This window comes from Anomaloglossus baeobatrachus, chromosome 9 (assembly GCF_048569485.1).
Source record: "Anomaloglossus baeobatrachus isolate aAnoBae1 chromosome 9, aAnoBae1.hap1, whole genome shotgun sequence".
NCBI classification, from domain to species: domain Eukaryota; kingdom Metazoa; phylum Chordata; class Amphibia; order Anura; family Aromobatidae; genus Anomaloglossus; species Anomaloglossus baeobatrachus.
In genome coordinates, this window is record NC_134361.1 from 64,965,474 (window position 1) to 64,992,612 (window position 27,139).

Genomic DNA, 27,139 nt, shown 5'->3' on the forward strand with positions numbered 1-27,139 from the left:
GCGCACACACTAATGCTTATTCTAAAAAGTTATCTAAAACAACAAGCGCCCTTCATAGGGAACCAGTCAGCCAATTTGTGCTTTTTCAATAATGGACAGAAGGAATCAGAGACAGGCTCTATCAATGCAGACATATTTTACTCGGCAACGCTGTCTGATAGCAATGATATTGTGCTTTAAATAGATCTATCACTTGTTCAATAAAATTGAGTTGAATACATTGTAAAAAGCCCTAGGCTTCCCTGATTTGTTTTTCCATTTTGCACTGCATCATTCCATTGCAGAGATATTCACATGTATTTCCTCTGGAGCACAATATGTGAAATCTCTGTTTGCAGTCCAACTAGGCTTTTCTCCAGAATTTTCTCTGAATGCTTTTGCTTTCACTCCTCCCTGACACTGACAATCACAGCTCAGCAGCGCCAGAGACTACTAGACCAGTACCAAGAGTGAAAACGCACGTCACCCGAGAAGACTGAAGAAACGCCCAGCTGGACTGCAAGCTGGCTGACTAATTTTTACGTGCATGAAAGGGAATTTGTCATCTAAAAAACGCTACCCACCTGCAGATATGGGTTAAATCTGCAGTTTAATAGCATTCAGAAGCTGATTGGTTGCCGCACTGAGAACCCAGCTTATGGGAGAAAATTAACTTTATTTCTCCCTGCAGCCTCAGGCTTTCAGTCCTAGGGGAGCAGCTGATTCGGCTGCAGTAACCGCTGAGTACATACTGACTGTAAATGGGTACTTTAACCCCATTAATCTTTCCGGGAGTCCTGCATAGAATCACATTTAAGGTTAAAGAGGTAGTTCATGTGGGCTGACTGTTTGAACACTTATTATTGTTATATCTGTAATATTATCTGGTGCTCCGTGTGGGGCAGGAGATACTTTGTCTTGTTACGAGTTTGGCTTCAAAATAAAGAATTTAAAAAAATTAAAGATTAAAGAGGTTGTCCCATCTGGTATATAAATGTCTAGCAGATGAGGATTCCAATGCTAGTAATTGAAGAATGGGGCAACACTACATGCTATAGGAAATGAAGAAATGGCCCTCATTCTCAGCTTTCATTATTTGGATGGGAGTTCTTGTAGCACCGACGTCCCTGCACTACCCTGCCTCTCCCAAGAAGGGACGCTGACTCGCTCACCATAGTATCCGGACTGCATCCTCCCCCGCACTCCCATGGTCATCCATGTGCTTCTCTGCCTACTCCTTTTGCGGCCTGAGCATGCTACACAGGTCCCCTGGGAATGAGTTTAGGGAGCGCACACCTGCCCTACCATTAAAGGGCCGGTATGCCATTTCCCAGAAGTGCCTCTCAGCCTATGGCTGAGAGGCACAAAGTATTTAAGGCATTCTCCTACTAGGGAAGGTGCCTGCACAATGCCTTTAGTCAGTATTATCCATCCGCTAGCTAGTTGTCTGGTCCTATGCTCCTGTCCCGTTACCTACCTATGTCCACAGTCCCATACCTGTCTGCCTCTTGTCGTGCCCACCATACCAGTCTGCTCCAGCTGTCCTGTCAACCTCAGCTATCCTGGCTGCACTAGAGACTGTACGCTCCTGCACCTGTGTCCGTCCCTGCAATCAGTGCCCTGAGGGTCAGCTGCCACACTCCCGGACACTGCCCTGGGAGTGGTACCTGGCATCCATCTCGGTGGTCCCTTACTAAAGCCACTGTGACGTCAGGGTAAGCCCAGGTCCCCCTGTGGTTCAGTGGGTCCACTCCTGCTACTGCTCGCCCCAACACCATCGAGTGTTAATTGTCAATCACATTTTACAACATTTGAACAGATCCAATCTTTGCTTTACAGAACCAGTACAATGGGAGACCATGATGTCCATGTGACTAGGGACTAGAGATACGCTGTTCTCTTGCTGAATTTTTACTCTTTCTACACTTATATAAAATAATATTTTTTATCACTGCTGAAGTCATAAATAGTCTGTGACTTCATTATCTCTTCACAGAAACCTTATATGTTCTAAATCCCCATAATGTTTTATTAAGTACACCTGCGTGGCATTGCAGACTACAGGATAATACGCAGGGTATCACTTTGCCAAACAGTCCGCAAGTTCATACTGAGGATTTAATTACCAGATAACTCAGCGGGACAGAGACGAGCGCTCCGCTTACCTGAGAGAAAGGCAAATTCTTTCATCAACTGATCAGCGATGTCCTTTGCACAGATGGGAGCTGCCGATTCTGTAAAAGACACATTAATACAGTCGTTTAACAGATCAGGTCAAACTATGTGAACGCTAGGACTTTAATTTCTGTTTCATTAATATAGAGCAGGCTTCATGAAAATGTTACTGAATTCTGATTCTTATCTATAGTGAATATGGGCTGTAATTTAGGATTATTTAAAACAAAAGTTTTCAAAAAGTTTTACTAAATGCATAGGACCTTCACCTAATGGCCAAAGCAGGGTGCAGCTACAAAATCCTTCTACCTCTAAGAAATCAGCATGTAAGTGCATTAGGCTAGGTTCACACTTCCGTTGTTTTAAATCCGTCAGGTCAGTCAGCAACGGATCAGTCGTTTCTAAGTTGTCAACTGATGCAACGGATGTGTTTTTCACAGGATTCCTTTCACAGGAATCCTGTGAAAAAACTGATCTGTTGCGTCCGTTGCATCCGCTATGCGTCCGTTTTTTGATGGATAAGTCATGATCCGTTTGTGTTTGGGACAGCCCAGTGGGTGTGCCAAACATACTGGGCATGCTCAGTAAAGCATGACGGAATCCAGCGCTGGATTCCGTTGTAAGACGGATTACGACGGAATCCAGCACCATAGACATACAAGCGTGACGGACTGCGGCGGATTCCTGCGTGGTGCGTCAATTTTGACGGCCAGAAAAACGTTACATTCTGCGTTGCTCCCCGCCCAGCGGTCAGTCAAAAGACGACGGACCGCGAAGCAGCGGACGCAACGCAGGGTCATCAGTCGCAATCCGCCACTAATGCAAGTCTATGGGACACAACGGAATCTGCTAAACGGATAGCGTTGTTTACCATAGCAGCGGATTAAGACTGATACATTTTAGTGGAAATGTGAACTTAGCCTTATATGGATAGATCACTGATTTAAGAGAGAATTTGGAATGATAATTTTCAATGATAGCGCTGCAGGAAAATAAAAAACGTATTGCGCTGTTTTCCCACCAGTGTTTCTACTATCTTCTTTCTTAACTTCTATCTGTCTGTGGTCTCCAGTTCGTCTACTACTTGCTTCTTGGTCTCCTGTTTGCCTGTGGTTTCCAGTGTTTCCACTATCTTCTTCCTTGTCTAGCTTAACTCCTGTCTGCCTGCGGTCTCCAGTTCTTCTACTACCTGATTACTGGTCTCCTGTCTACCTGTGGTCTCCAGTGTTTCTACTATCTTCTTCCTTGTCTCATGTCTGCTTGCGGTCTCCAGTTCTTCTACTACCTGCTTCCTGGTCTCCTGTCTGCCTGTGGTCTGTAGTGTTTCTACTATCTTCTTCCTTGTCTCCTGTTTGCCTGCGGTCTCCAGTTCTTCTACTCCCTGCTTCATGGTCTCCTGTTTGCCTGTGGTCTCCAGTGTTTCCACTATATTTTTCCTTGTCTCCTGTCTGCGGTCTTCAGTTCTTCAACTACCATCTTCTTGGTCTCCTGTTTGCCTGTGGTCTCCAGTGTTTCTACTATCTTCTTTCTTAACTTCTGTCTGCCTGTGGTCTCCAGTTCTTCTACTACCTGCTTCCTTGTCTACTGTTTGCCTGTGGTCTCCAGTGTTTCCACTATTTTCTTTCTTGTCTCCTGACTGCCTGCGGTCTGCAGTTCTTCTACTACCTGCTTCCTTGTCTACTGCTTGCCTGTGGTCTCCAGTGTTTCCACTATCTTCTTTCTTGTCTCCTGACTGCCTGCGGTCTGCAGTTCTTCTACTACCTGCTTCCTGGTCTCCTGTTTGCCTTTGGTCTCCAGAGCTTCTACAACAGGTTTCCCATGTGCCTCACCTGCCTTGGGCACTGATGCCAATGGCCCATGTGCTCACCCGTACCTTGGGCTTGGTGGATCAGCCGTAACATTCGGTATCCAAGACTGAATGAAAACCTACAGAAGTAAGTTTCTGTCACATAGAAGGAAAGGCAGCGGGTGTGAAGATCTTACACTATGATATTATAAAGAGTTCATGTCTGCATCAGGGGTTAAATCTTGCTACATTCCACAAAGGATATAAATGTAAGAAAAAAAGGGTTAGAAATAATTTTTCTGACTTTTGTCACTAAGAATTATTGAAATTCTTTCCACATAAAACTAATTTGTAGATCCATCTAAGTACAGCATTATTCATCCTATGACCAGTCTGCTATTACTGTCAAATTCACATTTTTAGACATTTTGTTGGCCAAGGTTCCAAGTCTACGTAAAGTTACATCAGCTGGGACTTTTTGGTTCAGTTCCCAGGAAACATGAACAAACTTACATTTTACTGATTCCCTGCGGAAACAAGAATTTAGTAAAGACAGGAAAACTGTAAGGCCTCAATCAGATATCAGTGATTTGTCTTTTATGCAAAAAAGGACCAATTTGCATCAGTGTTTTGGATTTGATTTTCATCAGTATTTGGTCGGTAAATTGGATTTTACCATCAGTATTTCATCAGTGATTTTCTCATATGCTAAAAAATATAAAAAAAAACAACAAATCTTGTACCCATCACAAACAGCACATGGATTGCACACAGATGTTATCTGGGTGCTGTCCGTAGTTTTTGCAGACAAATAAACTTGTATTGGGAATTTTGATCCTTGACTCCATCAAGACGTGCGATTGAGGTGCAGTAAGGAACAAGGTCAAACAGAAAATTAATTCTAGACGAAGGAATATTTGGAAGGGAAAGCTCTACTTGAACACATAAGGGATAGTAGGTCACGTTCTTTGAAAGATTCGAGTTATGTTTAGACTTCAAGGCACGACACAATATACATGTGTGTCATATGACTGATTGGAAGGGTTTAGCTCAATGACAATAAGGACTGAGTCAAGTTGTAAAGATCTCAACTTATCTTAAGTGGCGTAGTCTACATTTCATTCAATTACGGAAGACGTGTTTGTTGAACTTGTAGATGGCAGTCACCCGTTTACTCCTGATTATGTGAGTTAGGCCTGAGTCATACTTGCGAGTGTCTTGTGTGTAACTCGTGCGAGGCTCTCATTGAATCACCCGGCACGGCTGCACACTCTCCCGACAGGAGTAGGTCGGTTGCATGTATCTCTATGCAGTTGAGACTCTCCTTTCCGGAGAGTGTGCGGCCATGACGGGTGATGCAATGAGAGACTCGCGCGAGTTACACACAAGGCACTCACAAGTTTGATACTGGCCTTAGCCCTTATTCGGAAATTTCATTGGTGAGCTTTCACCCAATGATAAAAATAGACAGCAACAAATGACAACGGATGACATGATTTTCACAGGCCCATGGACCCCAATTCATCAAGACCGGTTGTTTCATCACCAGTCTTGATGAGGAGGCATGGTAAAGAACGACACTTCTGATTCATGAAGAAGTGGACACCACGTCATGAATCTAGAGCATCTGATAAGTGGCGTTCACCTCCTTGCTCCATGCCACCATTCATGGACTGGTGGAAATAGATTTCTGATGTAGCCAACACCACAGGTCATTATGGAGTCAGACTATTTGTGGTGTCATGCCACACCACGTCCTCATCCCACCTCAATATTACATATTTTACTAAAGTTGGGAGAAAACACCAACAGTCACAAAATTTTGTTGCAACTCCAGGTTTAGCCAAAAGTGTACAACGTTTAAGATCTTTTATGCTATTTCTTTTTTATATGAAAGGTTTTATGAATGCAGGCCATAAACTTGTATGGGTGATATTGGACATGTCTTCATGATGTACAGCTCCCAAAAAACATGAACTTGTGAACAGTATCATAGACTATAATATCAAGTCTTATATCCCTGAAAATCACAGATGGCACATATACATCACGAATAGACATCTAAACGAAACCTTACACCTGTATGTAAAATAGTCAAGAAGTCAGTAAGAATAGACACAATTCAGTCATGAAAATGATGACTGCAGCAGAAGATGAGTGTGATGAATTTGTCGGAGGCAGTGATCTGGCTACACGTGTGTTGGTATTAAGGGGGACTTGATTACTTTTGAAATGGACCAACTCATGATGGGAGTAAGAACATGATGATAATTAGAAGCTTAGAGGTAATAAAGAGTATTTTAGGAAATTTGTGTGCTTATTCTATGACTATGTTGATGAACACATGGCTCCATTCAAAAATAGGTAACCAATCTGATCATGAGATCAAATGGTGTAAAGCTGGTCAAACACATTTAATGGCTGTCGGCTTTGGATGACCATTTATGTGACTGTCATCTTGTGTCTCACAAGGTACAAGGAAGTACCAAGAAAAACTGGCAAAGTAATGAGTAACCCAAATGCCGTACTATTCGCAACTCTCACAAATAGTACGGCATTTGGGTTACTCGTTACATTGCGAGTTTTCCCCATTGACTTGCATTGCACAAGCTATTCGGAATGAGTACGTGAGTAGTAGACAGTATTCATTCTGAGTATAGCGAGCGAGCATGAATAGTTAGCTACTTGCTCAACTCTACTGATCTAACATGAAGCAGTGACCAAACCATAAATGTATTACATTGAAAAGGAGATGATGGCATATACATTTTTTTTGCCTTGAATATGATGGCCAGAACACACCTTAACCACTTAAGTCATAGAAATAATCACACTAGAAAGTGTAAAGATGCCCAGGACCAGAAAGAATATTGCATATCCACACATTCAGCAATAATATTAATATTATACCCACAACATTGAAGACTCACACTGCAGACAGCATTATAATTACACCTTGTATCCCCACCTATGTACATGTTTACACTGCAAATCAAAGCTATAACTACCAGTCATGTGAAGCAGCCCGGGTGTGCACTGCAGTTAGTGTTTGCCAATGGTGGAGACCACAAAACCTTGCATGGGAAGTAAAACTATATCAAAAGCAAAATATTCTAAATCACTAAATCATGTCCACGTGCACAGAATCTACTATAGCGCTAAAGTAGGGGTGATAACCCTCTTTTTTATGCAAAAAATGTAAAACCTCTTTTAGACAGTAAAAATGATATATAAAATGATGATGTAAAGTAGTCAACGTTTTACAGTACATGGTAATTTTGTAGGAAGTCGAATGAACATGTCTTAACTTATGTAAATTTTTGAAAAATTGGCATAAAAAAGACTGGAATTTTATTTATTTGTCTTAGTGAAAAGATGGCTGGAGTTCAATGTGTTCAATTCATCAGGATACACATGTCACTTTATGAATTTGGCGCATCTTAAAGGGAATCTGTCAGGTGATTTTCTAGTACAATACTAATGTTATCTTTAAATAGGGCTTCAGCAGCTCTAACAGGATCAGTACGTTTTATTGCTCTACCGTCTCCTGTTATCTTGTTGTAAGCTACAGAGAATTCAATGTCTCCTGATGGCTAGTAAAGTGTATGTAAATTGTTTATGTTAAAAGTTTATTAATGAGTTTCTATTTCTTATCCCCTTTGCGACTGGGAAATTATCAATTTTTGCAACTTCATTTTCTTCTCCCCTTTATCCAAAAGCCATCACATTTTTATTTGTTCATCGACAATGGGCTGAAGTTTTGTTTTGAATTATGCTATTTAATTTATTGTGCATTGCACTGAAAAATGGGGGAGAAAGTTTGGAAAAATTATGGAAAAAAAAACCCAATTCCGCTTATCGTTTTTAGTTGTTTTTTTATGGAATTCTTTATACGGTAGAAATGACTGGAGTATATGATTCTTCAGATGAGTAGGAGTACGGCAATATAAAATATATATTTTTTTTTTATATTTCAGTAGTCAAAAAACATTCAGAAGTTTGTAAAAAAAAATTGGATTGTGATTCCATTTTCTCAGACCAGTAATTTTTTATTTTTCCATCAATGATGCTGTGTGAAGTGTTGTTTATTGCCAATTAAAATTATAATGTTTTATACTATTTTGGTGCACATGCAACATTTTAATTTCTTTTAATTGCAAGTTGGTTTTGCATTTTGACTCTTTTTAACCTTTTCGCAATTTAATATATGGTTAAAAGAAGTTTAGATCTTGATATATTGGACTTTTATGGACAAATCAATTAGAAATGTTTTTTTTTATTATTTCTTTATGTCAGATAGAAAAGGTAATATAAACGTATATTATTTCATATTTTAAAACTTTTTTTTATTTATTTACTTTATTTTTTAATTTCCTTAGGAGACTTCAACTTGCAATAATGTGGTATTACAGTATATAGTGAAATTGCAGTTCTCCTATGAAATTCAGCCTTCGGCTGAGCTTCACAGCAGGATCAAGATGGAGTGAAGGAAGAGAGAATTCAGGAGGCGTGCGACTCAAATGACAACCCATCAGTTCCCCATGATTGCCTCACTGAGGGCTGAGGCGATCACACAATTTAAAGGGGTATTCCCATCTCCAAGACCCTATCCCAGTATGTAGTAGGAGTAATAATAATTATATTAGCAAATACCTCCAATTAGAAATGTAGTATAGTTCTCCTGAAAAGCTGTGGTCACTTACCGCATGTGAAGGGCATTACAGTAGCTCAGGTATCCAAGATTATGGCCATGCATATAGGAACAGATAGTTACTAGTGGTGGATACTTAAACTACTACCATGCCTGCCAATGAGGTGACATGGCTATTTCAGGAAAACTAGACTACATTTCTAATTGGAGGTATTTGCTAATATTCTTATTATTACACCAACTACATATTGAGATAGGTTCTTGGAGATGGGAATACCCCTTTAAATACTGCTGTCAATGACTGACAGCAGCATATAACTAATTACACACCAGCAGGAGGACTCTCTCTGGCCAATGCTTTTACACTCAGGGGCTGGCTGTGTAACAACATGGGCAACTGCCTATTATGGTGTGGGCGCAGCTCCTGAGCCCGAGCCATACATATAAAATTTAGGTTATGTGGTCAACATCAGGTTAAAAGTGAATAAGAGAGACACAATCTGTAAAGAAGGACAATGGGGTTTATCCCAAAAACAGAGACTGTTGCTTTAAAAGAAAAACACAAGGAAATTAAGCGTAAAGATGCGTTCACATGTTGTGGCTACATTTTGTCATATTCCCAGAAAAAAAATGCAACGTTTTTACCAAGATTTTGGAAATATTGCAAATGCAGCAAAAAAAAAAAGCAATATAAAAACACAACCTGAAGGTAGTTCTTGAAAGTTAAAGAACACCTAAAGGAGAAAATCTCTGTGCCATGTACCATCCCTTTGTAGATTGTACTAGATATTAATGTTCATTTAACACATGATTACCCGTTGTCTTGTGATGATAGATAGAGCTGGTGCCAATGTGTCACCCTGGGCAAGCCAGGGGACACAGGTCACACACCACCACACCCTACATCCCAGTTAGGAACACCAAAGCTAACCAAAAATCCTTGTTGCCTTCCTCCAGAGGCTGATGATTCACACCAGGGGGTGGGCCAGGCGGTTGGCTCCGCCCACCGAGGAGTTCACAGCTCTGGAGGCGGGAGAAACCAGGCAGATAAGCTAGGGGAGTGAAGGAGTAAACAGCTAAGATGAGTTAAGGAAGTGAAAGTAGAAGGAAGTAAAGTGGTAAAGGAGGAAAGCAAGAGTGGTGACAGAGAAAAAGCCTGAAGTAGTCCAGCTGTGTGCAGGACAGGTCAGCAAGGTCAGCAACGGCGGTGACTGTCTGGAGGGGGACCGTTTTGAAGTTCCTGGAAGGACCGTGGACGGGTAGTGGCCCGGCGGTCTGGAGCAATGTTCCGAAGGACAGTCAGCACCAGGGCAGGGGCCTCTCGGACCCCGGCAAGGCTAGGAGTCGCCAGAATTTGCCAAATCCGTCAGTGAAGGGGACGTAGATCCCCCAACAACCAAGTCCCGATTGAAGGCAACAGCCCAACCAGAGTAGGAGAGACACCGCCACCGCCAAGGCACCAGTTTCTCAGGGCCAGCGCCTGCGGGCAAAGAGTAGAGCTCCCCCGGTCCAGCTTGAAGCCGGGGAGCGGGTTACCGGTGGGGACCCATCGCAACCAACAAGTAAACAAAGGTTTACCGTAAAAACTGTGTCAACGTCTCAGGCTGAGTGAGTACCACAGTGCCGCAAGGCACAGCGCTGCCCCCGCGTCCCTGCGCCCACCAGGCCCTGCACCTCCCAAGCCATCACCGGGCCCCGGGATCACCAACCCCTACCCACGGAGGGGCAACACAACACCTGGCTGCTCCGCATCACCATCCCCAGGATCCCCATATTGAGCAGTGGTGGTGAAATCACCACAACCGTGGGTGGCGTCACGGACAATAAACTATCCCCACACCCAACAACCCCCTTTCACTCACGGGCGAGGAGTGCCGCTCGAGAAACCCCCGGGATCCGGCCCACAGCTCGAGCCACCACTGAGCAGCAACCGCCGGACCCGAGCAGAAGGGGTGAGCGTAGTGTGCTGACACCCTCCTCCCCGCCCGCGACACCAAGTCTGCAGCAACTATATAAACATGTCTGTCTTCTCTTTGTCTTACTTAGACCACGTGCACACGTTGAGTATTTGGTAACTTTTTTACCTCAGTATTTGTAAGGCCCCGTGCATATGTTGAGTATTTAGAGAGTTTTATACCTCAGTATTTGTCAGGCCATGTGCACACGCTGAGTATTTGGTAAGTGTTTTACTTCAGTATTTGTAAGGCCACGTGCACACCTCAGTATTTGGCCTTATGTCATCCGAGTACAGTACAATATACAGCCAGGCAAGCAGCGCAGGAGAGGGAAAAAGTCCCCCCCACTTTTGTCCGCAGCTGTGATATGATCGCTAGTGTTGAGCGAGTATGCTTGTCACTACTCGGTACTCGCACGAGTATCACTGTACTCGGGCTACTCGGCGGGTACCGAGTAATTTCGCGATACTCGTGCTGTACTCGTGGTCTTCATGTTGGCGCTCTTTTGAGAGCCAGCCCTCATGCAGGGATTGGCTGGCAGACCGCAATGCCACAGCCCTGTTACTTGTGGAATTGCAGTGATTGGCCGGCCCTCACAGCATGACCGTGCCTTTAGCCCGACACTTCCCCGCTCGGCTACGGCCCCTCCCGCACTCCACTCCGCGTGTATATATATATGCACGCTTACACACACACGCACGTTTTTTTTTTTAATTTACAGTTTTATGGTTTCTACATGCTGCCGGTGGTCATTTCACAAAAATACTCGGGTCTCCCATAGGATAACATTGGGCTCGGTGCTCGGGCCGAGTACACGAGTATCTTGGGATGCTCGGCCCGAGCCTCGAGCACCCGAGCTTTTTAGTACTCGCTCATCACTAATGATCGCAAGATCATACCACAGTCGCATGACCCTCGGCTCACACTCACAGCAGAGTGGGAGCCAAGGGTCATTAGCATATCGATTCCAATGCTCTCACAAGCTATGTGCAAGTGGAACCGAGGCCTTTGTTAGGTCACATGCATACGTTGAGTATTTGTAGAGGTTTTTTTACCTCATTATTTGTTAGGTCAAGTGCACATATTGAGAATTTGGAGAGTTTTTACCTCACTATTTGTTAGGCCACGAGTACACATTGAGTATTTAGAAAGTTTTTTTTACCTCAGTATTTGTTAGGCAATGTGCATACGTTGAGTATTTTGAGTTTTTTCACTTCAGTATTTGTTAGGCCACATGCATACGTTGAGTTTTTAGAGTTTTTACCTCAGTATTTATAAGGCCAAGTGCATATGTTGAGTATTTAGAGAGTTTTTTACCTCAGTATTTGTTAGGCCACATTCATACGTTCAATATATAGAGATTTTTACCTCAGTATTTGTTAGGCCATGTTCATACGTTCAATATATAGAGGTTTTTACCTCAGTATTTGTTAGGCCACGTGCATATGTTCAGTATATAGAGAGCTTTTTACCTCAGTATTTGTTAGGCCACATGGATACATTGAGTATTTAGAGAATTTTTACCTCAGTATTTGTTAGGCCACGTTCATACGTTCAATATATAGAGATTTTTACCTCAGTATTTGTTAGGCCATGTTCATACGTTCAATATATAGAGGTTTTTACCTCAGTATTTGTTAGGCCACGTGCATATGTTCAGTATATAGAGAGCTTTTTACCTCAGTATTTGTTAGGCCACATGGATACATTGAGTATTTAGAGAATTTTTACCTCAGTATTTGTTAGGCCACGTTCATACGTTCAATATATAGAGGTTTTTACCTCAGTATTTGTTAGGCCACGTGAATACGCTGAGTATTTGGAGATTTTGTTACCTCAGTGTTAGGCCACGTGCATATGTTGAGTATTTAGGGAGTTTTTTACTTCAGTATGACACCAGATGACTTGCCTATCTCAAACTATAGAAAAAAAAATAATAAACAAAAAAACACCCCCAACCACAAAAATATTTAAAAAATTGAAAATTAATTACAAAATACATTTTTTTGAGCAAACATTACATAAAAAAAAAATACTTATTAGGTATCCACAGGTTCCTAATAACCTAGAGAATTATTAAAAAGTCATTCAGCGGAAAAAGGAAATGTGTGAAAAAATTAACAAAGGAAATGACATTTTGTTTATATTAAAAAAAATATAAAATATATATAAAAAAATAAAGTTGCCTGGCGTTAAACAAAATCTCCTAAAAAAAAATATGGCTACTCAAATGCAGAGTAAAAAAAAATATTTTTCAACAACAACCAAAATACAGCTGGTATTAAGCTCCTTTCAGGTCTTGCTATTAAGTGATCCTAGTTGACAATTTTCCAGTTATTGTTGCGACATTTCTGGTCTCTCCTCTGACTGGCATCATTAGATTAGTATGACAAATAAAATGCCTATAAATTTGTCATTACTGCACGATCTTTGGCTGACACTGTGCCCTTGTAATAAAATTAGCTTTGCGCAGTCTATTAATATCATTCCTTCCTACACAAATGGTGGGTGATATACTGTATATAATGCATATTTCATAAACATTGTTATTGATGTTTCCATAAAATTAACAATTATACAAATACTGTATATTTAACTACAACTTGCAGAGCTCTTCTGATTATATTCTGTCCGTCTAATATTACAAATTTCTGTACAGAGGTCACTCAGCTTCTTGACCCATAGATCAATGTTAATAAAACATCACATTTCTGCTAATAAAAGAAACACTCTGGGGGAAAAAAAACCCCAAAAAATACAGAAATCAATTCATTTTATTTAACAGGTCATTTATTACAGTATAAAGCCTTCTATAGTGACTATTGGAGACTGTATAGGGCAATTTGTGCACTGTGTGCTCCTCAGGGGTGGAGCCAGCTGCTGAGAAGGAAGACAACAGCAGCCCAGTGTGAACACAGACCAACATAACAATTAAATTGTACGGATGAGCATTCCAACCCTGGTCCAAACCTACTTTACTTTATGTCCAGACTGAAATCAAGTATTTTTCAATTGCCATATAGCAGGAGCTTATATGACAGCTATAATATTAGAGCAGAGCTTCTAGTTCTCATGTCTCAAAGTAGTGTGTAGCCTATCTGCTTTTCTTCCCAAACATATGTGAATCTTGTGTTATGTTGTACTATATGTGACAAGTTGCATGGTCAGTGGGGAAAGTAAGTATTTGATACACTGCTGATATTGCAAGTATTCCCACCTACAAAGAATGGAGAGTAGGGCTGATCCGAACTGTAAAAGTCCGGATCCGCGCAGCTGCGGGCTGAAATACCAGCCCCCAGCCGGCTTTATCATGGCTGGGGATGAAAATTTGGGGGGTCTGAAAGTGCATGATCGGCACAGCCACACACACTTCTGACAGGAGCGTGCATGTGTTTCTGAAATAAATGCCCATTCACCATACTGACCTGCAGACACTTGCACTGATTTCCCCGCTCACCGGCCATCCTGCCACCGGTGATTGGTTGCAGTCAGCTGACATGCTGCCACTCAGGGTGGGGGCGTCTCTAACTGCAACCAACTACACGCGCCGGTGGGCGGGCAAAACAATAAATATTGAATTGTCGGCTCCGGAAGGGAAAAGCGTGACCCGGAAGGAGTTTGCTGCCATTACACAGCCTTGGGTGAGTACACCGCGTGCGCTCCTACCCCCTATCCCTTCCACCACCATTTTTAATCTCCGGATTCTGGTCCCCATAGACTTATATGGGCACCAGAATCTGGAGCGGATCCAGATTTTTTTTTCAATCCGCTGTGATCCTCCGCTCCCGGATTTTGGCGGATTCGATCAACTCTAATGGAGATGTCTGTAATTTTTATCATAGGTACAGTTCAACTGTGAGAGACAGAATAAAAAAAAATCCTGAAAATCCCATTATATTAGTTTTTAATCATTAGTTTTCATTTTATTGCATGAAATAAGTATTTAATCATTGACCAACCAGCAAGAATTCTGGCTCTCACAGTCCTGTTATTTCTTCTTTAACCCCTTAACGACCTTGGACGTACTGAGTACATCATGGTGACATGGTGCTAAAGGACCCATGACGTACTCAGTACGTCCTGGCGAAATCGCGGTCCCGGAGCCCCGGGGAGTGAAATTTATTTACTTAAACGGTGGATTCGGGAAGGAGGGGACCTCTGCCTGACCTCAGGAGGGGTGGTGCCTCCTCCCCAAACCTACAGAGGCTGTGATTGGCTGACGAACGCCGCTCAGCCAATTACAGCCACTGTAATGTTCCAGCCATTGAAAATGGCTGGAACATTGAAATTCAGCCCTGATCAGTGCTGCTGTAGCACTGGCCATTGGCTGGAGCTGGGTGATCGATGCTTCACCCGCCCCCAGCTCTGATTGGAGAGACCGGTCTTGTGACCGCTCTCTCCAATCAATGTGGATCTGCGGCCTGTGACCGTCCCTGGAAGCCGAGGAGAGCGGTAAGTTGTTGTCCCCGCCGCCCGCCCCTGTCCCCGATCGCCCCGCCGCCCGCCCCTGTCCCCGATCGCCCCGCCGCCGCTCCCGATCCACCGCCGTCCCCGCCGCCATGCTCCCGCTGCACCGCTGTCTCCGCCGCCGCTCCCGATCCACCGCCGTCATGCTCCCGCTGCACCGCCGTCCCCGCCGCCATGCTCCCGCTGCACCGCCGTCCCCGCCGCCATGCTCCCGCTGCACCGCTGTCTCCGCCGCCGCTCCCGATCCACCGCCGTACCCGCCGCCATGCTCCCGCTGCACCGCCGTCCCCGCCGCCATGCTCCCGCTGCACCGCCGTCCCCGTCGCCATGCTCCCGCTGCACCGCCGTCCCCGCCGCCATGCTCCCGCTGCACCGCTGTCTCCACCGCCGCTCCCGATCCACCGCCGTCCCCGCCGCCATGCTCCCGCTGCACCGCTGTCTCCGCCGCCGCTCCCGATCCACCGCCGTCCCCGCCGCCATGCTCCCGATCCACCGCCGTCCCCGCCGCCGCTCCCGATCCACCGCCGTCCCCGCCGCCATGCTCGCCACTGTCCCCGCCGCCGTCGCACCCACCTTTTTCAGCCGCTGCTGCCCCCGATCGGCGGCGGCCGCCGCCTCCTTCATCGGCTGCCCCTTCTCCATCGCCACACCACCTATCCCTCCATGTGCTGCAAGCCACCCTCCCCCCACGTGGGGGGAGGGTGGCTGGCTTGCAGCACATGTGGGGGGAGGGTGGCTGGCTTGCAGCACATGTGGGGGGAGGGTGGCTGGCTTGCAGCACATGTGGGGGGAGGGTGGCTGGCTTGCAGCACATGTGGGGGGAGGGTGGCTGGCTTGCAGCACATGTGGGGGGAGGGTGGCTGGCTGGCTTGCAGCACATGTGGGGGGAGGGTGGCTGGCTGGCTTGCAGCACATGTGGGGGAAGGGTGGCTGGCTTGCAGCACATGTGCTGCAAGCCACCCTCCCCCTACATGTGCTGCAAGCCACCCTCCCCCTACATGTGCTGCAAGCCAGCCACCCTCCCCCTACATGTGCTGCAAGCCCCCCTCCCTCCCCCTACATGTGCTGCAAGCCCCCCTCCCTCCCCCTACATGTGCTGCAAGCCCCCCTCCCCCTACATGTGCTGCAAGCCCCCCTCCCTCCCCCTACATGTGCTGCAAGCCCCCCTCCCTCCCCCTACATGTGCTGCAAGCCCCCCTCCCTCCCCCTACATGTGCTGCAAGCCCCCCTCCCTTCCCCTACATGTGCTGCAAGCCCCCCTCCCTCCCCCTACATGTGCTGCAAGCCCCCCTCCCTTCCCCTACATGTGCTGCAAGCCCCCCTCCCTTCCCCTACATGTGCTGCAAGCCCCCCTCCCTCCCCCTACATGTGCTGCAAGCCCCCCTCCCTTCCCCTACATGTGCCATCTCTCTCTCCCATCAGACTCTGCCCCCCTCCCCGATCTGCTGCCTGCTCTCTCCCATTTTCCATCTACTGCCCCCTCTCACCCTCCTCGATCTGTTGCCTCCTTCATCTGCTGCCTCTTCTGTCTGCTGTGATCCTGCTGCCTAGATCCATCCTGTAAGGTAGGTATCCCCATCTCACCCCCCCCCATCCTCTGCCGCTCCTCCATCCGCTGCGCCATTTCCCATCTTCCATCCGCTGCGCCCTTTCTCATCTGCCGCCCCGCCCTCTCGCATCGCATTATCCAGCGCAGTTGCTCGCTTCCAGACTGCAGTGGATGATGCGATGCGAGACTCGTGCATTGCTCTCACGTTTGGCACTGGTCTTGGCAGGCGCTCATTTTTTTTTTTTTTTCTACTGATGTCTGTATTTTTTATTTCGCCAAACTAATTTTTTTTGTATGGGGGGGGGGTGTCTAGTTTCCAAAATGGGATCACATGTGGGGGAGCTCCATTGTTTAGGCACCTCAGGGGGTCTCCAAATGAAACATGGCGTCTGCTAATAATTCCAATCAATTTTACTGTGAAATGGCGCTCCTTCTCTTCTGAGTTCCGCCGTACGCCCAAACAATTGATTTCCACCACATATGAGGTATCGTCGTACTCAGGAGAAATTGCACAATACATTTTATGGTGCATTTTTTTCCTGATACCCTTGTGGAAAAAAAGCTACCTGTTTGAAAAAACAATTTTGTGGTAAAAAAAATAAAATATTTTCACGGCTCAACATTACAAACGTTTGTGAAGCCTCCATGGGGTTCAAAGTGCTCCCTAAACAGCTAGATAAATTCCATGAGGGGTCTAGTTTCCAAAATGGGGTCAATTGTGGGGGAGCTCCATTGTTTAGGCACTTCAGGGGGTCTCCAAACGCAACATAGCGTCCGCTAATAATTCCAACCAATTTTGCTGTGAAATGGCGCTCCTTGCCTTCCGAGTCCTGCCATGTGCCCAAACATTTGATTTCCACCACATATGGGGTATCTGCGTACTCAGGAGAAAATGCACAATACATTTTATGGTGCATTTTTTCCTGATACCCTTGTGATAAAAAAAGCTACCTGGTTGAAGCAACAGTTTTGTGGTAAAAAAAATTTTTTTTCTTTTCACGGCTCAACGTTATAAACTTCTGTGAAGCCCCCAGGGGTTCAAAGTGCACATAAAACATCTAGAAAAAATATTTGAGGGCTCTAGTTTCCAAAATGGGGTCACATATGGGGGAGCTCCATTGTTTAGGCACCTCGGGGAGTCTTCAAACCCGACATGGCGTCCGCTAATGAGTGCAGCTAATTTTGCACTCAAAAATTCAAATGGCGCTCCTTGCCTTCCGAGTCCTGCTGTGTGCCCAAACATTTGATTTCCACCACATATGGGGTATCTGCGTACTCAGGAGAAAATGCACGATACATTTTATGATGCATTTTTCCTGATACCCTTGTGAAAATACTAATTTTTATGGCTAAAGTAACATTTTTGTGTTAAAAAAGTAAAATTTTCATTTTTTCGTCTACATTGCTTTGGTTGCTGTGAAGCTCCTAAAGGGTTAATAAACTTCTTGGATGTGGTTTTGAGCAGAGTGAGGGGTGCAGATTTTAGAATTGGGTCACTTTTGGGTATTTTCTGTCGCCTAGGTTTCTCAAATCACTCCAAATGTGATGTGGTACCTAAAAAATTTTTTTTTGTAAATTTTGTTGGAAAAATGAGAAATTGGTGATGAACTTTGAACCCTTCTAACTTCCTAACGGAATTTTTTTTTTTCAAAAATTGCGCTGGTGTAAAGTAGACATGTGGGAAATGTTATTTAGTAACTTTTTTGTGTGACATATCTCTCAGATTTATGGGCATAAAATTTCAAATTTTGAAAATTGCAAAATTTTCAAAATTTTCGCCAAATTTCCGAAATTTTCACAAATAAACGCAAAACATATCTGCCTAAATTTACCACTGACATGAAGTACAATATGTCACGAAAAAACAATCTCAGAATCGCCAGGATCCGTTGAAGTGTTCCAGAGTTATAACCTGTCAAAGTGACACTGGTCAAAATTGCAAAAAATGGCCGGGTCTTTAAGGTGAAAACAGGCTGGGGGCTGAAGGGGTTAAGAAGCTCTCCTACACTGCACTCATTAACCGGAATTAAGTGCACCTGTTTGAACTTGTTACCTGTATAAAAGACATCTGTTCACACAATCGATCACTTTCCAACCTCTCCACCATGGCGCAGACGAAATAACTGTCTAAGGACACCGGGGACAAAATTGTTGAGGTGTACAAGGCTGGGATGGGACATAGGACAATAGGCAAGCAGTTTGATGAGAAGGCAACAACTGTTGGTGCAATTATTAGCAAATGGAAGAAACACAATATGATTGTCAATCTTACTCGGTCTGAGGTTCCTTGCAAGATCTCACCTTGTGGGGTAAGGATGGTTCTTATAAAGGTCAGGAAGCAGCCCAAAACTACATGGGAGGACTTGGTTAATGACCTGAAGAGAGCTGGGATCACAGTCTCAAAAATTACCATTAGTAACAAGCTATGCCGTCATGGATTAAAATATTGCAGGGCATGCAGGGTCCTCCTGCTCTTGCCAGCACATGTCCAGGCCTTTTTTCAAGTTTGCCAATGACCATCTAGATGATCCAGAGGAGGCATGGGAGAATGTCACGTGGTCAGATGAAACCAAATTAGAATTTTTTTGTATCAACTCCACTCACCGTGTTTGGAGGAAGAAGGATGAGTACAAACTCAAGAACACTCTATTGTGAACGGGGGGGGGTTGAAACATCATACTTGAGGGTGCTTTTCTGCAAATGGGACAGGACGACTGCACTGTATAGAAGGGAGGATGGATGGGGTCATGTATCACAAGCTTTTTGCCAAAAACCTCCTTCCCTCAGTAAGAGCATTGAAGATGGGTCTTGGCTGGGTCTTCCAGCATGACACTGACTCGAAACACACAGCCAAAGCAAGTGTCTTCGTAAGAAGCATTTCAAGGTCCAGATGTGAATCCGATAGAAAATCTTTGGAGGGATCTGAAACTCACTGTTGCCCAGTGACAGCCCTGAAACCTGAAAGATCTGGAGAAGATGTGTATGGAGGAGTCACCAAAATCCCTTCTGCAGTGTGTGCATACCTTGTGAAGAACTACAGGAAATGTGTGACCTTTGTAATTGCAAACAAAGGTTTCTGTACCAAATATTAAGTTCTGTTTTCCTATGGTACAAAATACTTATTTCATGCAATGAAAAGCAAATTAATTATTTAAGTATCATACAATGTGATTTTCTGGATTTTTTTTATTCTGTCACAGTTGAAGTGTACCTATGATAAAAATGACAGACCTCTCAAGTCTTTGTAGGTGGGAAAACTTTCAAAATCGTCAGAGGATCAAATACTTATTTTCCTCACTGTATGTATAGGGAATGTGTTGCTGGATGTGCATGTGACAGATCGTATTGAGCATGCACAGACAGTATACAGAGGTCACTAAGGAAACATCTAAAACATCTAGAATGCAGGGGGTGCAGCTACTGGGTGAACAGTCAGAAAAGACAGGGAACAGCTCTGGTGCTGAGATAACTGTAAAGGAAACACTACAATAACATCCCTGAGAAGAGAGACTATAGAGACTGGAGAAAGACCTCTGAAAGGAGAGTGTATTGAGACTGGAAATAGACCAATAGGAGGAAAGTCTAAAGAGACTGTAGAGAGACCCCTGAACGTAGAATCCATGGAGACTGGAAAGAGACACCTGAGAGGAGAGTCTAGAGTCTGAGACTGGAAAGAGATCCCTGAAAGAAGAATCCATGGAGACTATAGAAAGACCACTGAGAGGAGAGTCTAAAGAGACTGGCGAGAGACCCCTGATAGTAGAATGTAAGGAATCTGGAAAGAGACCCCTGAGAGGAGAGTCTTTATAGACTAGAGCGATATCCATGAGAAGAGAGTATATAGAGACTGGAGAGAGACTCCTGATAGTAGAATGTATGGAGACTGGAGAGAGACCCCTGAAAGGAGAGTCTTTATATACCAGAGAGATATCCATGAGAAGAGAGTATATAGAGACTGGAGAGAGACTCCTGAGAGGAGAGTCTTTATATACCAGAGAGATATCCATGAGAAGAGTGTATATAGAGACTGGAGAGAGACTCCTGATAGTAGAATGTATGGAGACTGGAGAGAGACCCCTGAGAGGAGAGTCTTTATAGACTAGAGAGATATCCATGATAAGAGAGTATATAGAGACTGGAGAGAGACTCCTGATAGTAGAATGTATGGAGACTGGAGAGAGACCCCTGAGAGGAGAGTCTTTATAGACTAGAGAGATATCCATGATAAGAGAGTATATAGAGACTGGAGAGAGACTCCTGATAGTAGAATGTATGGAGACTGGAGAGAGACCCCTGAGAGGAGAGTCTTTATAGACTAGAGAGATATCCATGAGAAGAGTGTATATAGAGACTGGAGAGAGACTCCTGATAGTAGAATGTATGGAGACTGGAGAGAGACCCCTGAGAGGAGAGTCTTTATAGACTAGAGAGATATCCATGATAAGAGAGTATATATAGACTGGAGAGAAGAGTCTAAAGACACTAGACTTAAAACTCTGGAAGGAAAGTCTATAGAGGGTGGAGAGTCCTGAGAAAAAGAGTCTATAGAGATTGGATAAAGATTCCTTAGAGGAGAGTTAACAGGGACTTTAGAGAATGACAGACTATAGTAACTTGAGAGAGATCTCTGAGAGGAGAGTCTATGGAGATTGTAGAGATCCATGAGAGGAAAGCCTATAGAGAATGAATGAGCCCTCTGAGGAAAGAGTATAGGGAAGAGACCCCTGAAAAAGGAGACTGTAAAGAAACCCCTGAGAGGAGAGTCTATGGAGATTAAAGAGAAAACCTTGAGAGGAGAACCTATATAGACTTGAGTTGTTTAATGCGTTCTCCTTTAGCAAGGATATGACTGTTGTGGTCTCTGACTGGCAGGGGGCGGAGGGGCACATGCCGCCTGGGCTGGTCCCCTAGTAACTGTCTAGGGAAGCTTGGTCCACCAGAACTTTATTAGCATGTGACTTTGAATCACTGGTGGCCACATCACATTGTATAACAACCCTGGCAGATCTTACACAATGTGATATTCCCATTCTCTTAACAATTGCACATATGATGAAGGTCAATGTGACCGAAACATCATGCATTGCTTGTGGGAATATAACTAACAATACATCATTTTGTCAAGCGCATTTTCTAAAAAGAGTGCCAAGTTCTACATTATCAAACAGTTATTAGGCTTTTAGTGCCTCCCGCCCGCCGGGTACTTTAGCGGGGCTGTACTGTCATACACACACACACACACACACAGTATGCTCTTCTGACAACGCATGCTGATAAATAGTATTGTTACAGATCACCCCTTCTTGATGTGTATGTGTTAATCCAGCCTGCAGGTGATAAATGCACTATATGAACAATGTTAGTGAGGCTCCAGATGTACTTTTTTGGCCATGCTGATGAGTATAGTATTAACAAAAAGTGTACAGTCATGGCCAAAAGTTTTGAGAATGACACCAAAATTATATTTTCACATGATCTGTTGCCCTCTGGTTTTTAATTGTGTTTGTCTGATGTTTACATCACATACAGAAATATAATTGCAATCATATTATGAGTACCAAAAGGTTATATTGACAGTTCAGTTAGGCGGGCTTTGCACGTTGCGACATCGCAAGTCGATGCTGCGATGTCGCACGCGATACTCCCCGCCCCTGTCGCAGGTACGATATCTTGTGATAGCTGGCGTAGCGATAATTATCGCTACGCCAGCTTCACATGCACTTACCTTCCCTGCGACTGTCGCTCTGGCCGGCGACCCACCTCCTTCCTAAGGGGGCGGGTCGTGCGGCGTCATAGCGACGTCACACGGCAGGCGGCCAATAGCGGCGGAGATGAGCAGGATGTAAACATCCCGCCCACCTCCTTCCTTCCGTAGAGCCGCCGGCGGCAGGTAAGGTGATGTTCCTCGCTCCTGCGGCTTCATACACAGCGATGCTCTTCCCTGTTAGGCCATTTTTGTGCAGAGCAATGATGGCTGCACGTGTTTCTTTAGAGATAACCATGGTTAACTGAACAGAAACAATGATACCAAGCACCAGCCTTCTTTTAAAGTGTCCAGTGGTGTCATTCTTACTTAATCATGACTGATTGATCGCCAGCCCTGTCCTCATCAACACCCACACCTGTGTTAATGGAACAATCAATAAAACAATGTTAGCTGCTCCATTTAAGGCAGGAATGCAATGATGCTGAAATGTGTTTTGGGGGTTAAAGTTCATTTTCTTAGCCAATATTGACTTTGCAAGTAATTGCTGTTAAGCTGATCACTCTTTATGACATTCTGGAGTATATGCAAATTGCCATTAGAAAAACTTAAGCAGACTTTGTAAAAATTAATATTTGTAGCATTCTCAAAACTTTTGGCCATGACTGTATATAGGCAGTTTCTTTTTGGTTTCCACCTTGAATGTATTAGGGATTTTCCCAGATTGAAATTTCCTAATCTTTTATAAGGCACAAATTGACATGTTATTCATAGAAAAAAACAAAAATAAATAAAATACTGATACAACAACCAAATAAACACCTTCCAAAAGAAAACTCTTAACCATAATTACCCATTTTAAGGCTATAGGGGACCATCTTTGGTCACTTGAGCTCTCATCAACGGGTTCCCTTATCCCTCCTGCTCTCCTTATCTGTTCATCTTGTGGATGGTGCCTATATAGTTAAATAATTCTTCTCTGCTTACTTTATTACACAAACAAAAGGCATCCCTAAACTGATGTAAGACATTTTGAACAAAGAACTTGCAATAATTTCACATTTTTATGGAAAGAAGGTTGCGAACTGCAACCTCAGATGGCTAAAACGGAGGGCCGCATAACTAAGATGCCTGCCAGGCCCTGGTTATCATGATGGTTAGTTGGGGATGTTGGGAAATTGAACCTAAAATGGAGTTTTGTGGGTTGGGTGGTGGGATCCCTTACAAACTGTAGGGGTGGTGTCAAGGGAGTGCCTTAATGGCTAATGGCTTGGTCTTACCTGATTGGTTAGGGAATAGGGGTATATAGCGGAGCACGAGCATGAGGGCATCAGTTCGCTAGTGGATCACGGTCCCACCTGCCCTTCCCTTAAAGAGGCTACAATTGGTAAAAAACAAAAAGTTACATTTGTATTTTTGTATTAATGGCGGCTTGGTTTTTATCCTCATGTCATGGCAGGGTCTTTGGAAAGCCAATAGGTGGTATGGAAAAGAGAGAGTAGGGTACCTGTTTTGGTGTGGTCAATCTCCTACCCCCCTTCCTTTTATAAGTGAAAGGAAAAACTCAGTGGGTTCCTATAGAGCCGAGGTTTCAGCAAGTGGAAAGCAGGTGGGGCAGAAAGGAACAGCTAATGGCGCTAAGATTTATTGGTTGGGCTTCCATAGACCCTTTCTTTATGTTCTAGATATGATGATACTTTTATTTAATAAAGGCTGCTGCGGCCAATTTATTCAAAATAAACCTACAATGTATATCATTATTGAAAAGGATGGTGAAAAACTAGAGGTACAGAAAAAGGGAGGTGGGAACGGGTTTTGTCCAGGTAAGGCTAAGGCCAGCCATTCTTTAGTTATGTGACATAAATCTAATATTAAAGCTGAGTGTATGTGTATGTATGTGTGTGTGTATGTCCACTAAAGGAATCCGCACTGCGGCATTTACAAGCACAGCATTTTCCACAGATGCTTCATTTGACTTAGGGAACATCATAGACTATGTTTTGAGGGGAAAATTTACCCCTCCCCCCCCGCACTTTACTGTTATTCGACAAAAAACCTGCTTACATTAAAGTCAATAGAGCTAGGACTTACAGGTCATTAATAGGAGCTGTGATTGGTTGCTATAGGCAACAAAGGACATTCTTATGATAAGAATCTTATGTGTGAGGTAATATGATTTCTGTGGAGGGTAAGAAAGAGACAGACAGAGAAAGACAGACAGAGAAAGACAGAACGGGAAAGAGAGACAGAGGCAGACAGGGAAAGAAACAGACAGAGAAAGAGGCAGACTGGGAAAATGACAGAGCCAGATATGGAAAGAGACAGACAGAGGCAGACAGGAATGAGACAGACAGGGAGAGTGAATAACAGAGACAGACAGGTAAAGAGACAGACAGACAGAGATAGACAGGGAAAGACACCAAGACTGACAGAAGCAGACAGGGAAAGAAACAGACAGACAAAGAAAGAGAGTCAGAAAAATAGGCAGACAGGAAAAGAGGCAGACAGGGAAAGACACAAAAAGACAGAAAGGGAAAGAGACATAGAGGCAGAGGCAGACAGGGAAAGAGACAGACAGACAAAGACAGGGAAACAGACAGAAAGACAGAGACAGAAACAGACTGGGAATGAGACAAAGACAGACAGGGAATGAGACAAAGACAGACAGGGAAAGAGACAAAGACAGGGAAAGAGACAAAGACAGACAGGGATAGCGGCAGACCCATAAAAAGACAGACATACAGAAAGGGAAAGAGACAGACAGACAGGGAAAGAGACAGACAGGGAAAGAGACAGACAGAGAGACAGAGATAGAAATAGAGAGACAGACAGAGAGAGGGAGACAGACAGAGAGTTAGAGACAGAGACAGTTATTATCCCAGGCAATGCTGGGTACTACAGCTCGTTTATTATAACTGTAAAAAAGCAATGATCTCCATAATAATCAAATGACCCATGGGCTTCAACTAATCAGAAAGCTAAATCCATACTAGAAAAATATCTTTGGTAAAACAAATAATTCTATTCTAGATTCCATGTCGCTATCCTCTGATCACTAATTACTAAATGTAAACCTTCCCGTCCCCTGTGTGGGGGGGAAATTAAAGTCTGGTAACACAGTGCAGTGCATGATCAGCAGCAGGAATGTAGATATGTAGATATGAGGCCCTGGTAAGGTAACGTTCCATCCTCACCTTAGCTATTCTGAATAAGGCTCCATGATGTTCTTCTTGCAACTCACTCTGTGACATTAAAGCATATTCCAGTGTAAGGTTTCCCATGCCCCCACAATCACCAGTAGCTGTGTGTACCTGTATCTAAATTCCCTTCCCAACAGTCCAGTCACAGAAAGAGTTAGTTCTCCTTGGTACCACCTGATCCCACATCGGTGTAGTGAGGCAGCCGCACCCTCCCCCCAGTGTAGCAACTGAAAAGAGCAGGAGGGGAGGAGTTGAGAGTCAGTCAGAGAAGGGAGTGAGAGAAGACTGCTCCCTGCAACCTCTCACATTGCCCTGGGCCCCGAGACTACACCTCCCTTACCCGTGGAGGGGATCCCACCTTGCTGTCCCGCTTCATCAGCCCCGGGCGCCCCATCACCAGGCAGCGGCGGTGTCACCATCCCTCACCACAACCCACGGGTGGCGTCACTGACAAAGATTAAATCCCATGTAAATAACCCCTTTTCACTCGTGGGCAACGGACGGCTGCTCGAGCCCCGGATCCGGCTGCCACTCGAGCCCCAGACACGATACCGGACCCCAGCGTCACTCGAGCAGCCCCCCGGTTGTGATCTGTTTCCTGCCCGCAACAATTTGGCGTCACAAACAGGATTCTTACCCCATCAGTAGATGCCGTGAGCCTTGTTCTGAAATCCGTGAACTGTTTGAAAATTTTGACCTGCCGCCATCTTGCCCATTTTTGGCGCCAAAACAACGGCACCATCTTCTTCTCTGAAGACGGCGCGAAGTTGAAGCCCTGCCCCCTGGGAACACGGCTGGAAGGAAGCAACACCCTGAGGCTGAAAACGAAACTAGCCAGCCGCATGAGGGAGTGCTCGCAAAAGACCAAGGGGGGGGGGGCGGGCGGACAAGCTGCAGCATGTAACCAGAACTGTAAAGTGCAGGGACGCCAGGACTCTGCAAAATTCTGTTCCTGGACACAAGAGCGGCAAGATGTCACATCAGGCTGCAACCCGATGACATCATCCTGGCGCCGGTAGTCCGCCCGGCCACAACAGAGATGACGTCTGCCCCGGCATTCCGCCCGGCCGCAACAGAGATGACGTCGGCTCCGGCAGTCCGCCCAGCCGCAACAGAGATGACGTCGGCTCCGGCAGTCCACCCGGCCACAACGACGGCAGCACCTGTCCTGAAATCTCCCCCTGCTGCAGCGCCAGCCGCTCCCAAATGCCCCGTCCCGGCTGTGGAACAGCGGGAGTGCACCCGCCGACAGGAGGAGGAGCAGGCCACTGAGCGTCGGCGCTCTCGGCAGCTAGCAAGGCCGGTTGTAGCCGGCGCTGAGGGCATCCGAGTGGGCCTGGCTCCTGAGCAGGAGGCGGAGCATGGAACCCGTGCCCTGTATTGGGAGCAGCAGCAGTTGTAAAAATGTTGTTTTATGGACTGGCGGGAAGGACAGTTTTGTAACATTTAAAGTGATGTGCCTCCCCTTAGGGGGATGAGATGTTTTATGTTTTAAACTTTCACATTTTTCCCGTTAGTTTTCTGTAAAATAAACAGTCAGTGTCCGGACAGCCTGCGGACGGGCTGTGTTTTACCAAGGGGGAATGTGACGCCCTGGCACACCAGGTAGTCACAGAGTTAATCCTCCTTGGTACCACCTAATCCCACATCGGTGCAGTGAGGCAGCCAAACCC

The 27,139-nt window shown here is 44.9% G+C and overlaps 1 protein-coding gene across 2 annotated transcripts in view; it reads right to left on the minus strand.

Moving 5' to 3' along the window:
* Nucleotides 1–27,139, minus strand: part of MCF2 (MCF.2 cell line derived transforming sequence) — a 199,036-nt gene that overhangs the window by 139,212 nt on the left and 32,685 nt on the right. For both annotated transcript variants that reach the window (XM_075323774.1, XM_075323773.1), the window contains exon 2: nt 2,145–2,213. In XM_075323774.1, the coding sequence (XP_075179889.1) occupies nt 2,145–2,213 (69 nt within the window). The remainder of the gene's footprint in view (nt 1–2,144; nt 2,214–27,139) is intronic.